Source organism: Balaenoptera borealis, assembly GCF_965194805.1.
Source record: "Balaenoptera borealis genome assembly, chromosome: 20".
In the NCBI taxonomy this organism is placed as follows: Eukaryota; Metazoa; Chordata; class Mammalia; order Artiodactyla; family Balaenopteridae; genus Balaenoptera; species Balaenoptera borealis.
Window position 1 is genome coordinate 53,290,328 of NC_138879.1, and position 14,066 is coordinate 53,304,393.

Here is a 14,066-nt window from a genome sequence, read left to right on the forward strand (position 1 = left end):
GTGATGAATTATTTCTTAATTTGCAGTGAGGGAAGAAAAAAGGATACCTTCCTGTGGTAAAGTCTGTAATTAAGCTGAGAAGCAGGAGCATCCAGTGATCAGCTGAGACTGTGAACACCTCCAGGGCTCAGCCTTGCCAGTGCCTCTGCAGAAGGTCCCTGCGCTTAGCTCCCAAGTTCCCCCTGGGCCTTCTTCAAGTTCCCCCTGGCTGTTTCTAAAGCATCGTGATTCCTCCTACTTCCTCTAAGGCTGTGTGTCTTATACCGCCCTCTGATCGTTTTCTTTGCTCTGCCTGCTGTCCTCCTGGTCATCCCCGGGCTTTTTCTTCATAGGACTTCCGCATTGGCTCGTGACATGAATTTCTGCTCTTAGTCATACATGTCTTTGCTGCTTGGCCCCCTCAACTCCAGTGCTGTCTCCTTGGCTCTAACCTTGCATTCCAGAACATTTTGGCTTTTGGAATATTAAACTTGGTTTTGTGCTTATTCAGTTTTTTACTCTGTGTAATACCTACTCTTTGACCTTATCGAGAGCAGTACTCTTGTTTTGATTTTTCGGTTATCTCTTGCTTTCACTTTGTTCCTACTCATCTGTGATCCACGCATCGCTTACTCTGCCACTGTTGACTCATGGGCTCTTTGGCCATGGAGGAGACCTGCAGCCTGGATCAGTCAAGGAACTGGATTTCTTTCCTGCATCCAGATCACAGGAAACAGTTATATGACCTTGTGGATTTTTAAGCCACTATAAAGTTAGCATTTTCTAGCATTAGTCAGTTTTCTTTCCTGTTTCCCTCAGTGACTTTTATTTCTCTTTTCAATAATCTACCCCTGAAACTTCCCACTATCCACCGCCCCTTCACTTATTTTTTTTGTGTGTGTGACTCTTTCTGAAAAAAGCAGAAATTGCATTATACTTTACATAAAGAAGAAATGGGAGGCCAAGATAGAAGGTCCTATTGTTACCTTTTCTGGCTCATAAAATTATTGTCTGACCATCAGATTAACTCTAAATCTGCATTTTAAAGTTACTATAAAAAGTAATGTGCACAAATCATTCATACAGTACATAGAGTAATCTTCCCTTACTCCTAACATAATCTTCCTTTAACCTAGCTGTCGTAAGAGTTGCATTGTAATAGTTTAACTTATATGTTGTAACCTATAACTTGAAGTAATGTGCTTGCTTTTCTGTATCTTAACAAATTTAAGCAAAAAGATGAGGCATTTAACTTACATCCTCCTAATTTTTTATTTTTTGTTCTTCTGTTGGTTATTTTTATAACTTTAAATAACATGCTTAAACCTATGTTTCTGAATTTATTAGACTGTATCTCAGCTCCCTGTTGTGTGTGTGTGTCTCTGTCCCTTCTTGAGCTCTCCATTGGTTGGTTCTGAAAATTAGTCAACAGCACCTAAAATATTATGCCTACATGTATATTATTTACTGAATAATCATAGAGGAGGAGCTGGGCTCTAGGGCTCTTTTACTTGTGCTGCTCAACAGGTGTTTCAAGCATTTTGTTCTTTACCTATTATTTACTCAAAACCATATTAGGTTTTTTCATATTTGTATCACAGTTGACATGTATGTCTTTTTTTTAACATTTTTTTTAATTGGCCATCTTTTTTATTATTTTCACCGCAAAACAATTTTTACAAGATCACAATAAAATAAATAAAAAGAAAAAAGCTTCTAAAATCCTGTCATTTCAACAAATTCAACCATTTCTATTTTTTAAAATTACATTCAGCCTTTGTATGCATATATAATTTGTGTGTCATTGGATATTTTTGTTATCATGGGTCTTAGCATTTCTGATTACCTTTGTTTTCTTGTGGAGCAAAGAAACACGTGCTTTGCTATATCGTGGGTCTTCTGGCTTCTTATTTACTGAGTGCTCTGATATGCTTCTAGGGCTGCTGCACTGCTGTCAGCCTTGAATTTCTCTTCATTGTACTCTCGGGTTAGTTCTGCCTGTTCCTGGACCCCGCGTTGTCATCTTTGTTCCCTGTTTTGCTTTAGTACCTTAAGTAATTTATTTAGAAACGGTGCACGAAAGTTGAACTTAAGAGTCCTTGCATTGTTTACACATTCAGCTGACAGTTTGTCTTTTAAGGTGTTGTTAGAGTTTTTGGTCTGCTGTTATCCTCCAGCCCCTGCATACTTTTATGAATATTTCATTTTCTACTTCTTCATACTACCTTGTCCACTGACTTCACCTGGAAGCCCCATTCCCACTCTTGCATCCTCTTCCACTAGAAATCAAGGCCATCTAAACTTTGTTTTCCTCTCTTAACCTTCTTTTAGTACTCTCCTATTATTACCTCTGTGGCTGTTCTTCCTTTTTATCTCAGTGGTAAAAGTATCACATTCCTCCCATGGCTAATTTTGTCCCTCTGTGCTTTGGATCTCATTCCTTTCAGCCTTCTCATCTTTATGTCTCCTGTATCTTCAGACTTTTACTATATGTTTTAATATTTATATGCAATATTTATGTATAATGTATTACATATATATACTTTATATCTACTATTTATACTTTATATCTAATATTTATATATTACATATTATACAATTTTTAAACCTTAAAAGCAAAAATAAAAGCAGCTATTCTTTCCTTTTACCCTACGTCTCTCTTTAGCTGTCATTCTGTTTCTCTTTTCCCTTCCCAGCCAAGTTTTTGAAAGCATGTCTCCATTTATTGTTAGCATTTTTGATGGCATACTCACTCCCCAGATAGCCTAGTCTGGGCTCTGTTTCCTGCTCACGCCACTCAAATTGCTCACTGATGATCTCAGTGCTTTCAAATCCAAGGGATGCTGTTCTGTCCTAATTTTACTTGAAACATTCAGCACTGACTTATTTTTTTGAAATGGCCTTCTTTCCTCTGCTTTTCTGATGCTGTGTCGCTGTGTCACGCCTGCTCGCCTTCCTGCCCATTCCTGTTTGTCATCTTGTTGGGTCTTCGTCTGCCCACCATTTCAGTGTTGATTTTGCTCAGAGTTCTGGCCTTACCTTTCTGATCTTCACAACCACAGTTTCATCTCCTACTTGGTGTGGATATGGTCTAAATCTTGATTTCTAGGCCACTGTTTTTGAGTGCCAGACCCAGTGCTTGCATTAGGCTGTCTCACTGACACCTCAAACACAAGTTGTACCTGTTATATGATAGATTCTCAGCAAATATCAGAACAAATAAATGAGTGTCTTGAATATAGGAAATTAATGGCTCTCAATTTTTATTGTGTATGTGTCTATTTAATAAGATGCTGAAAAAATGCTTATTCAGAGCTTGTCCTACAAGGTCACTACCTCTCTTCCTTCTTTTGTTGTTGTTTTACTAGGTCATGGTACTTTTGTTTTAAGAAAGGAGAAGAGAAAGAAGTTTCAGTCTGTTTTTGTTGCTGTGTCTTAATAGCTGTTGTTGAAATTATGGGGGGAGGGTTCTCAGAGTGGAATATGTTATCTGTGGATTTAATTTTTTTTTAATAAATTCATTTATTTTATGTATTTATTTTTGGCTGCATTGGGTCTTCGTTGCTGCGTGAGGGCTTTCTCTAGTTGTGGTGATGGGGGCTACTCTTCATTGTGGTGCGTGGGCTTCTCATTGTGGTGTGCGGGCTTCTCATTGCGGTGGCTTCTTTTGTTGCGGAGCATGGGCTCTAGGCGCGTGGGCTTCAGTAGTTGTGGCACGCGGGCTCAGTAGTTGTGGCGCACGGGCTTAGTTGCTCCTCGGCATGTGGGATCTTCCCTGACTAGGGCTCAAACCCACGTCTCCTGCATTGGCAGGCGGATTCTTAACCACTGTGCCACCAGGGAAGTCCCTCTGGGTTTAATTTATCTATGTATTCCACATTTCTTAGTGTCATGGATAATAGGATTAGACTATTTTTTTTTTTTTTTTTTTTTTCGGGGAGAGTGGTTTGATTTGGTAAAGTGTTTGCGGGAAAGGGGGAGTTGGTGATATTTGTGAGCGATGGAAATTGATGAGAAACTTCTGTTCTCTTCATGTCATCTGTTGGTTTGTAGAGCCTGGCATTGACCAGGTGTTGTGGTGACAGGTGCTAAGCAGGCACTCAGTTTAGAGGTAAATGCTAACGGGCTGGTGTCATTTTCAGGTGAATTATTTAACTATAGATGAAGGGTATTAGATGTTTTACAGTGTGCTCTCAGAAGTAGAAAAGCATTTAACTTCATGTGAGGTGTTGTAAATGAACTTATCCATTCTGATACAGTAGAAACGACTAACCTGAAGCCCTAAAGAAAGAATTGGCTGCTTTAAAAAATTTTCAAGTGATGTTTTTGCATTCTTTAAAATGCTTGCTCCCAAAACACACACACGCACACACCCAACTAGCCAACTGACAGTCCACAACTTAGAAAGAAACAGTGGATAGGGCCAAGAGACCTGGGATCCATCTCTGTAAACTGTGCCATACTTTTCTTAGTTGTAAGGTGACGATTCTATCTGTATCCCTCAGTAACACTGAGAGAAGTATATATTCTGAGTTCATTAGAAAGGGAGTCAGCATAAATATTCCCTCTTTCTATTAGAAAGGTGATTGATATGGCTTAAACAGCCACCATTATCAACTGAGAGAATAAGATTTGAGTCTTGAAATAGAAATGGTTTGAAATGCAAATTTTTATGTGCAGCTACTGTTTTGACAACCAAATCATTCCTTCTTCCTTTTGTAGGCTTTAGAATCCAAATTAGCAGCTTGCAGGAATTTTGCAAAGGACCAAGCATCACGAAAATCCTATATTTCAGGGAATGTTAACTGTGGGGTGATGAATAGCAACGGCACAAAGTTCTCTCGATCAGGGCACACGTCTTTCTTCGACAAAGGGTAAGTCTTGGAAATTCTAAACGTTAATTTTTTGGGTAGTGAAGTTGCCCATTATTAAGTGAGCTTGCTGAACTTTGAAAAGATAAACTCAGTTTGATAAACCTACCTGAAGCGTTATCATTGAGATCTTAGGGGACATGAAGTCTATCGCCTTCTAGTCCCCATGGAGTCTGTTGCCCTGGGAACCCTGACTCTGAAGCTTCTGTCCTGGGAAGCAGACTCTTGAAAGGCAGCTGTGTTAGGCTCTGGGGATTAAAGATGACTATGATACGGTCCTTGTGCTCAAGGTGCTTGCAGGCTAGTAGACTTTCTTGGCAAATATTTGTTAAGAGTAGAAGAGAACATGATGATCATGTATGTGTGAACTCTTCAACAAACGTTCTGTCTGAAGATTAGAAAAATATAAAACCACTGGATCAAGTACAGTTTAGGAGATACAAGTTTTGTATGATGTGAAGATGTTTTTTGGGGAATTGAGAATTAAAAAAAAATTGTTGTAAGATTAAAGCAGTGGTACATCCTTAATACAAAAAATATGTCAGTTGGTACAGAGTATATAAAGTAAAAAGTGTTTTCCGTTTTCACACTGTTTTTGCATCCTTATAGTTATTCCTAGGCATGTAAATTCATATTTTTATGCATCTGCTATACACTTTAAAAAACTTACGGGATACTTTATTTATTTAATTGATTAATTTATTTATTTTTGGCTGTGTTGGGTCTTCGTTGCTGCGCGTGGGCTTTCTCTAGTTGCGGCGAGCGGGGGCTACTCTTCGTTGCGGTGCGCGGGCTTCTCACTGCGGTGGCTTCTCTTGTTGCGGAGCATGGGCTCTAGGTGCGTGGGCTTCAGTAGTTGTGGCACGCGGGCTCAGTAGTTGTGGCTCGCGGGCTCTAGAGCGCAGGCTCAGTAGTTGTGGCGCATGGGCTTAGTTGCTCCGCGGCACGTGGGATCTTCCCGGACCAGGGCTCGAACCCATATTCCCTGCATTGGCAGGCGGATTCTTAACCACTGTGCCACCAGGGAAGCCCAGCAGATGGATTTTTAACCACTGTGCCACCAGGGAAGTCCCTGGGATACTTTAAATACTGCTCTGCAATATGCCTGTGGTGACTTATATTGCCAGTTATCTTTCCGTGTCAGTACATATTGTTCTACTCAATTAAAAAAAAAAAAAACCAACAAAATGCTGCATGGGTATACTCTTGTACGGGTGTGCCTTAGTCTAGGTAACTGGTTAGGACCTGTGGTCTGAGATGCTGACCGTGTGACTTAAGGTAGCTGGTAGTGGAGCAGCAACTGAGGCACCAGGAGTCCCTTGCCACCATCTCTGCTTTGAGTCATAGAGGCAGCTTGTCCTTGTTCTGTGAAAGCAATATAGAAATTTTCACAACTTCTTAAAGGAACTTGTATTTTCTGCTTTCCTCAGTGACGGTGGCACATTTGTGGAGGCCCTGATTTGATGCATAGTCCACTGTAAAAAGCTTTTTGTTGTTCATCCTTGTGGAGTGGAGTGTTCTGGTTTTTCTCTCTCCCTTAAGAGAATTCTACCTTGAAGTATATGTATTTCATTAAGGAGCATGTTCTAAAATAATGTATAAATCAGGGCTTTCTTTATACACATTTCATTAAAAGCACATTCTAAAATATCAACATATAAATCAGAACTTTATTCTAACCATTGGGGCTCCTCAGTGGTGGTAAGAATAAAATTAATATTTCCTATGTTTAGGAGCTCCAGGCAACTTTGAGGAGTGTCATTTTTATACTATAATGATAAGTGGAATAAGTAGGTAGATATTTTTTACATTAGAGATGGCATTTCCCCAAAACAGTGTAGGGAAGGTTATAGGGGAGGTCTTCATGAGTGTTGGAAGTAGTGCCTAATTATTTTTCCTGCAACTTATAATTCCCTCCAAAAGAGTAGTTATTCGTCTATCTGGAATCGTATTTCTTCATGGGCCTTGGGAATCTTATGACGTGAGAACAGGCAAACCATAAATGGATTGGTCGGGCAGATGCCTTTGCAATAAAAAGTCCTTAGAACAGTCACGATGAAGGAGGGATAACATTATCAGTTCTGGCTCACTGCTCTGTCTTCCTGAGAGCCTGGCTTCTACTTGACCCCTGATGCAGAGCACCAGGGCAGTGATTTCCCAGCGAGGAACCCAGTCTTAGGTAGATGGCGGAGGATTCAGTGTAACCTGGAACGAGGAGGGCGCCCTGGACACGGTGACGGAGATCCTGTCCCTTGAGGAGCATCCTAGGTGTAGGTATAGGCTTTATGTCCTGAACTGAATCTGGAAATATGCTTCTCCGTGGAACTAGTTACAGATAATGTTTAGTTTTGGTTTAGATAGTACAAATTTTTAATTGTATTCTTTCTGTTAAGAATGAAATATGGTTTTGTGGGTTGGCTTTTTCTCAAGTGTTTAGTTTATATGGTAAATGGATTGTATATGCACACTCAAATATTAACCTATTATTGCTCGAGTTACATTTGTAATTGCCATCTTCCTGAGGATAACTCTTGTGTGGGTTTTGCTATGTTCTTACCTTCTTGCTGCTTTGCTTTGATTCTGGCTTCCTTTTGGCCTGCCTGGCTTTTTACCTCTGGCCTTCCTTCCTGCTCACCTGGTGACTAGATAAAAACCATGATGGCATATACCTGCTGCAAAAGGAAGGGGTAAATATCCCCACTCCCAGCTCCATTATTAGACCTGGCTGGTTAAAAGCATAAATGATAGTTCTTGTAGAAGTGTAGCTTGTAGTTTCAGCATGAGAAGAAGCTTTCCATTTAAAAAAAGCCTTTGGCTCTAGAACTTGCCTGCTGCCTCTCACTCCTAAGGAGTCTGTCTGTAGCACTGTCACTGTTCGGGAGAGTTTGCCAAAGTTGGTTTGCGTACGCGTGCACGTATTGAATGTACGTGTATACACTGTGTGCTCCTGCTTCCCTCAGAATCTTGAGATGAAGCAACGCCTTACCACGTAAACATAAAGCCTTATTGTTATGTATTGTTTTATGGGATTTGAAAATATTTTGTAAGCTCTGGTTAGTTGAGGGCTTCTTGGAGTCAGGATTTTATCTAGTCTGTGATCACTTCAGTCCCTAAAGTGTGGGTTGCTGGGCCTACTTCCCTGTTGTTGCTGTTTCCTCCAACCACTGCCAGCCGTTCATATCACTCATGCGAAAGGACACCAGTTCACGTGCAGTGCAGTCACTTGAGTTCTCTCAAAAATGTCCTTTTTTTCTCCATAGCTTTTATTTAGCTTCTTATGTATCACTTGTCCTAATTTTGTAAGCCAGTCTGATTTCTTTTGGGTTGGGTGTAGGTGAACGTAGACTAATTTTAGGGCATGGTGTGAAAATAGTATTTGTATTACTGTTTAATATTTTTTCCTTTCTTTTACTAGGCAAGAAAAAGTCATATTTCCCACGTTGTTCATGGGTAACTGAACTTGTTTGCTGTGCTCTTTCATTCTTAATCATGGTGTGTGGTGGAAGACAAGTTAACATTAACAAACTGGTTTTACTAACTGCATGGGGCTGACTGCTTTAACCAACTTCCAGCCCATGAGTGAGCTTTCAGGTTCCTGTTTGATTTGACTGTGCACCATTATTATTGGTTCAGCTGTGCAAAACAAAAACAAGTCAGCTGTAGTGGTCCTGGGGCGGTTGTGAAGTGCTCTGATGGTACTCCTGTTACAGGTGGGAGTGTGGTGGAGATGATGCCAGCAGTCTGGGGGCGGGTTGGGGGTCACTGCCAGGCCCTGGGACCCACATTTGACTGCCTCCACGGGCCTGGGGTGCTTCCTGTTACCCAGTGTCTTCTGTTTTCTCAAAGCAGCACTAATGATATTGGATTCTTGCCGTGTGGGGACTCTCCTCTGTGCTCACGCTTGTGTTCCCTCAGGACGCTGGAATGGTAGATGGGGACATGTGTATAAGGGCTGCCTTCCTTTTGAGGAATGTACATTTCAGTTTGCAGAGCCTGGGCCGAGGACTGGCGCTGCGCTGAGCGTCCATTTATCCATAGAACTGGGAGACGGGGGTCTGGAGTGTGTCTGCCTGCTCTCCTGAATTAGCTCTAGCCCAGTCTCTTCCTCTTCTTTCCTGCCCTCTCAGGTGTACCTGTCCTTGCTTTGACAGATTTAGTCCCCATGCTTTATCTATATTGTGTTAAATTTATTATCCTCCTGACCAGCTTCTAAACATGCATTGGTTCTTTTCCCTCTTTCCCTTCTTCTGTTGCCATTTACAGCTGACCTTAGTTCCTTGTCTTAGCTGGATTCTCTATTTTTCAGACTCTTAAACTAGATTTTTGTGGTATGATCAGGAAATTTTATAGCTTCTGGAACCTTTTTTACATAGATGATTCCCAGATCTGTATCTCCATCCCTGCCCATTCTTTCTCCATTCAGTCCTGTGTTGTCCACTGGGACATTTCCCTTCGGCTCTTTTGCTGCTCCCTAAAACCAAATGTGGTGAGTATGGAGGTGTTTCTTTTCTTGGAAACCTTTCCTCATTGCACAGCTTTGCTGTTCCCTCAAGGGACCTCACCAGACTGATAATTCTGCCTCTAGGTTCAGCTTTCTCCTTCCTCCTGGTCTTTTACTTACTCTAGTTCTTGACTCAGAGAGAGGTGCTAGGTAAGACCCTGGTGGATTGTTATTCTCTCTCTCTTCCATCGAACTTTCAAATCCAGAATTCCCATTTCTGTCCACACAGAGAAGCTACTTTATCTAGTTTCTTGTTTTCCCTTTATATTTTGGATTGCACTGCTTGTTTTTTCCATAAGAGCAACCTGCAGTGGGAGAACCAACGTGCTTGCTCACTGGAGCCTGTCAGGTGTCCCTGGGACGGGAGGAAACTGGGAAAGGATAATGGCCTTGGCATCTGGAGGCAGGTTGTGGGCCCAGCTCCCCATTGACAGGCTCACAGGGTGCACTCAGGTGAATGGCTGGACCTTCTCCTGCTTTTGTTTCCTTGGCTGTATAACAATGGGGATGAACTTAACATTCCTTAAAGGTCCATTCCTGAAAATGCAGGCATCTCAGTCCTAAACCTGCCTGTGGAGCCATCCTCACGTTTGCTGCTTTTGCACGCCCTGTGGAACAGGTGCCAGGTTCTTCTTGGCACCCAGCAGTGCTCCCTTTCTGCCCGGGGACTGTCTGTAGCCCTGCCTGCTGCCATGCTCTGTGCAGCTGGGAATCTGATGCTCACGCGTGTAAAGCTGAAGCTGTTTGTGAGGCCTGCCTAGTTAGTTCTCCCTGAGGTTCTAGGAGAGGCAGGCATCAGGGCTCTGGGACCAGGCAGACAAATGACAGACCAATGGCTTATTATGTGAGGGCTACAATGGCATATAGGATGTGGGCTCTGTCCCCAGAAGAGGCAAAGGCATACAGCCTTGGAGGATGGAGAGGGATGATTCAAAGTTTTCAAATGTGATGAAGCTCAAATATCAGACCTCCCCAGCCCAGAGGGAAGGGAGAAAATCTTGAGCGTGCATCACTGAGGTGGGAAAATGGACAACAGGGAGAGATTGCACTGGTCAGAGCCCCTTCTGTTGCTCTTGGCCTGTGTGGGTAGCATGATTTCCAACTCAAAATCTATACGCAGGTTAGTTTCTTCAGATGTTAACTGTTCTTCAAAGTAGTCAAGGGTCATTAGTCAAGTCTCTTTGCATGCCTGTTTCTCCAGGAGGTTGCCCTCACCTCTTCAGTGTATGAAACCGTCATCTTGATCTTGGTGGGGAATGTGTGTCTGTGTTTTGTTTTTTTAAGAGAACCTCTGTCCATGAGTCTATATTCAACTCCCTGGGCCCCTCTGATGAGTAGGCCTGTGGGGACAGTGGTGGGCACGTGTGGGGCAGTCCGGCCCCTTGCACTTGGCGGCATCTCCCAAGCTGTGAGTGGGACACATTTTCCTAGGACGTCTGTCCGCATGGAAGGGCTGCAGTGGTGTCCTGAGAGGGGCTGCAGGCCTTGCGCTCGCTCCCTCATTGCTTCCTGAGGCTGTGCTGCCGGGCGCTGGGGCCGGGGCGGGGCTGGGTCCTGGCTGCAGGCGCTTGTGCTGGGCGGGGCTGGTGTCTCACAAGGTGGCAGAGAAGCCTACCCATCTGGCTTTGCTGCTGAACAATTTAAAAAAGTTATTTTTCTCCCCCTTATTTAAGATGTTCCTGTACATTGTAGGAGATTTGGAAAACAACAGAAAAGTATAAAGTAGTAAATAAAATTTACCCAAAACTCAGAGGGAAGAAGAGTATTGTTACGTTTTCCTTCTGTAGTATATGTGGGAGTGTGTGTGTGTGTCCACACATTCTAGATTTAGCTCCGTGGATGGGAATGTCTAGCTGTATAAGGGGCTGTAGTCCAGAATATATACTACTCACTTTTTTGCCTTCATATTATGGAGCATATCCAGTTTGGTAACCTGCTGCTTTTTCCACCTAGCATTAATTACATTCGGAATATTTTCCATGCTGTTAAGAACTCTGGAATGTGTTTTTAATGGCTGTATGGTATTTCGTTGTTTGTTTGTACCCTTATTTATTTGGGTAGTTCCCTACTGGTAGACGTTTAACCTGCTCTGTTGGGAAATCAATCAGGGCTGTGGCTGCCGCGGCCAGTGAGATAAAGTTGCCGAGGAGGGAGCAGGAGTGTCATCACCCGCAGGACCACGGGCTTCGCAAGTCTCTCACCAGCTCATGCTCTCTAGGCAGCTCGCTCCCTTGGGCCATCAGGATTCTGCTCTAGGCCAGGAAGAGGAATAGTTGTAGAGAGCAAATGAATTTCGCTGTGTGTCGAGTGATTTTAAATGACAGTCTCTCTTTCTCTTCCCTTCTCTTCTCTGCTCTGGTCACCCCCACAGGGCAGTAAACGGCTTTGACCCGGCTTCTCCTCCGCCCGGTCTGGGCTCCTCGCGCCCGTCGTCGGCACCGGGTATGCTGCCTCTCAGCGTGTGAGTGCCCGGCCTCCAGGTCGGGGCTCCCGCCCTCCTGCAACAACCCAGGACACCCACGCCTCACCCCTCGGTGCCCGGGCCCAGCTCGTGCCCCTCCGTCTGCCTCCCCACGGCTGGCAGAGGGCAGGCTGCATGCAGTGGCGGCTGCTGGGCCCTGCCCAGCCCCAGGACTCTGCGCGACATCAATACTGGCTATTTTCTCTTCTCGCCGTAGTGCCGTTGGTTTCACATGATTGCACTTTTGTGGGTCACAAGGTGATACATACACGTATTACTTGGTCACTGGATGCAGAAGTACCCATTCATCACACCTGCCTCATAGCCCCCTCCCTGCTGTACTGATAGGATTTAGTTATGTTTAGGACATTGCAGATCTTCTAGAGGTTCTCCCCCAAATCAGGTCGACGTGTGCTCTCCTCCTGAGCTCCCACCCAAGCATCTCCAGTGCTCATGGATCATGTGTCCCCACCTCCACCCCCCACGGTTTGGGCCTGTTGCTGGCAAAGAGTCAGGAAGGTCACTGAATTAGGGAACATTTTCTGCACCTTCTGGTTTTACTTTAGCAGTTGTCATTCCATAGGCTAGCCTCCCAGAGCAGCGAAACGCCTGTCTGAGCCCAGGTGGCAGGAGCTTCTGGGACCTGGGCACGTGCAGGGCTGTGCCCCTGCCATCTCCTCCTCCTCCGTGTGCCTGAGACTCGGGGTGGGGGTGGTGGCGTCCTCCTCGCCAGCTCTCTGGTCCTTCAGTTAAATGACACCTTCAGAGTGTGTTTTGTTTTCAGAGGGCCTGTCCAGTTGTGTTCGGAAGGGTTGAGCGGCCTGATTCCAGGGGCCGGCTGGTGCCAGCTCCTGGGGGCAGACTGACCATAAGTGGTTGTCCCTGTGCATCCTTTGATTACTCTCATGCTGCATTTACTGTTTACATTTGTTTTATTGTACATAGGTTTGTAAACATTATTGCCTAAGATATTTGTATATAACTTGGGCTTTGTAGCTTTTATTTATTCAGAACTCATATGGCATGTTAAAGACTTACGATGGTGTCCTACTCTGGGCAGCTGTGTAGGATCATCATGTGGTTAGAAAAAATACTCCCCCTCAAAAAAATCTTTTAATGTGGAAACAATAAATTTCACAGAAAAAAAAGAAAAAGGATTGAGGTTGCTTTATTGGGTTTCTGCCATCCTGGGAGAGAGGAGCTGGAGTTGCAAAGCCAGGTTCAAATGTCACTTCTGCTGGGACATGGGACATGGGGATGGACAGCAGCTGTGGAATAGGGCAAAGAAAATTCAGGCGGCCTCAGGATGTGTGAACAGGCATTCTCATGCTGATTGTCTTTTATTTATTTATTTGTATAAAATTGAAGTATAGTTGATGTCCAATTTTACACAAGTTACAGGTATACAATATAACGATTCACAGTTTTTAAAGGTTATATCCCATTAATAGTTACTACAGAGTACCGGCTGTGTTCCCTGTGTTGTACGATACATCCTTGTGGCTTATGTATTCCTCATGCTGATTCTTGGTGCTGGTTTCTGCTCTTAGCTGTGATTTCCAGGAGCAGCCTGAGAATAGCCCTGGCCCCGTGTGGAAATCTGGGCGGAAGGGCCTGCACTTTGAGGGAGGCAGCTTGCTAAGTCTTGGAGTAACCGCGATGGATCCAGGAGCTGGTCCTCCTGCTGGGCTGCTGTTCATGACACGTGCTGGTGTTCTGGGATTAGAGGTTACTTGGATCCGGGCTTCTCTCCTCATCCCTTGAGAGAAGGTGCCAGATGTTTAGTAGCAAGAGACAGGGTGCCTGGACTTGAGGAACAAGTAAACTGGGGCATTTGTACGAATGTGTCAGATTCTGAGCACTGCTTATAACAAAGAGCATAAACAGAGTAGTTTGTAGTTTTAAGACTATATGTCAATGAAAGTAAATGAATCCAGTTCCTAAGTGAATAAGAAACATTAAGGTAGGATACATTAAAATTTTTTTCTTCTCTCTGTCAGTATGCAGGCAGGAATAGCTTCTATTAGTTGTTCCTGGAGATTTCGTCATAAGTTGACTCACGAGAGACGCTTGTCCTGGTGTGTGTGTGCTGTGCCCAGCTCTGCTGGCTGAACAGTTGAAAAGAAAACTCCAGGTCTCTTACTGATGGGCAGACTCCTAGCTTCTTTCGTAGCCATCATTGGAAGGGTTGGATTAGATCAGAGGTTTCAGCGTTTAGCAGACCTCTTTGTTTATGCAGGAACCCCAAATCTAA

At 43.8% G+C, this 14,066-nt stretch overlaps 1 protein-coding gene across 7 annotated transcripts in view; it reads left to right on the top strand.

The window, feature by feature from the left end:
- Positions 1–14,066, top strand: part of NDEL1 (nudE neurodevelopment protein 1 like 1) — a 39,770-nt gene that overhangs the window by 20,544 nt on the left and 5,160 nt on the right. For 2 of the 7 annotated variants that reach the window (XM_082372905.1, XM_082372911.1), the window contains exon 8: positions 4,702–4,853. In XM_082372905.1, the coding sequence (XP_082229031.1) occupies positions 4,702–4,853 (152 nt within the window). Of the gene's footprint in view, positions 1–4,701; positions 4,854–8,265; positions 8,347–11,405; positions 11,670–11,722; positions 12,967–14,066 lie in introns of those variants that run through there. The other 5 variants (XM_082372908.1, XM_082372909.1, XM_082372910.1 and 2 more) reach the window with 5 other exon arrangements.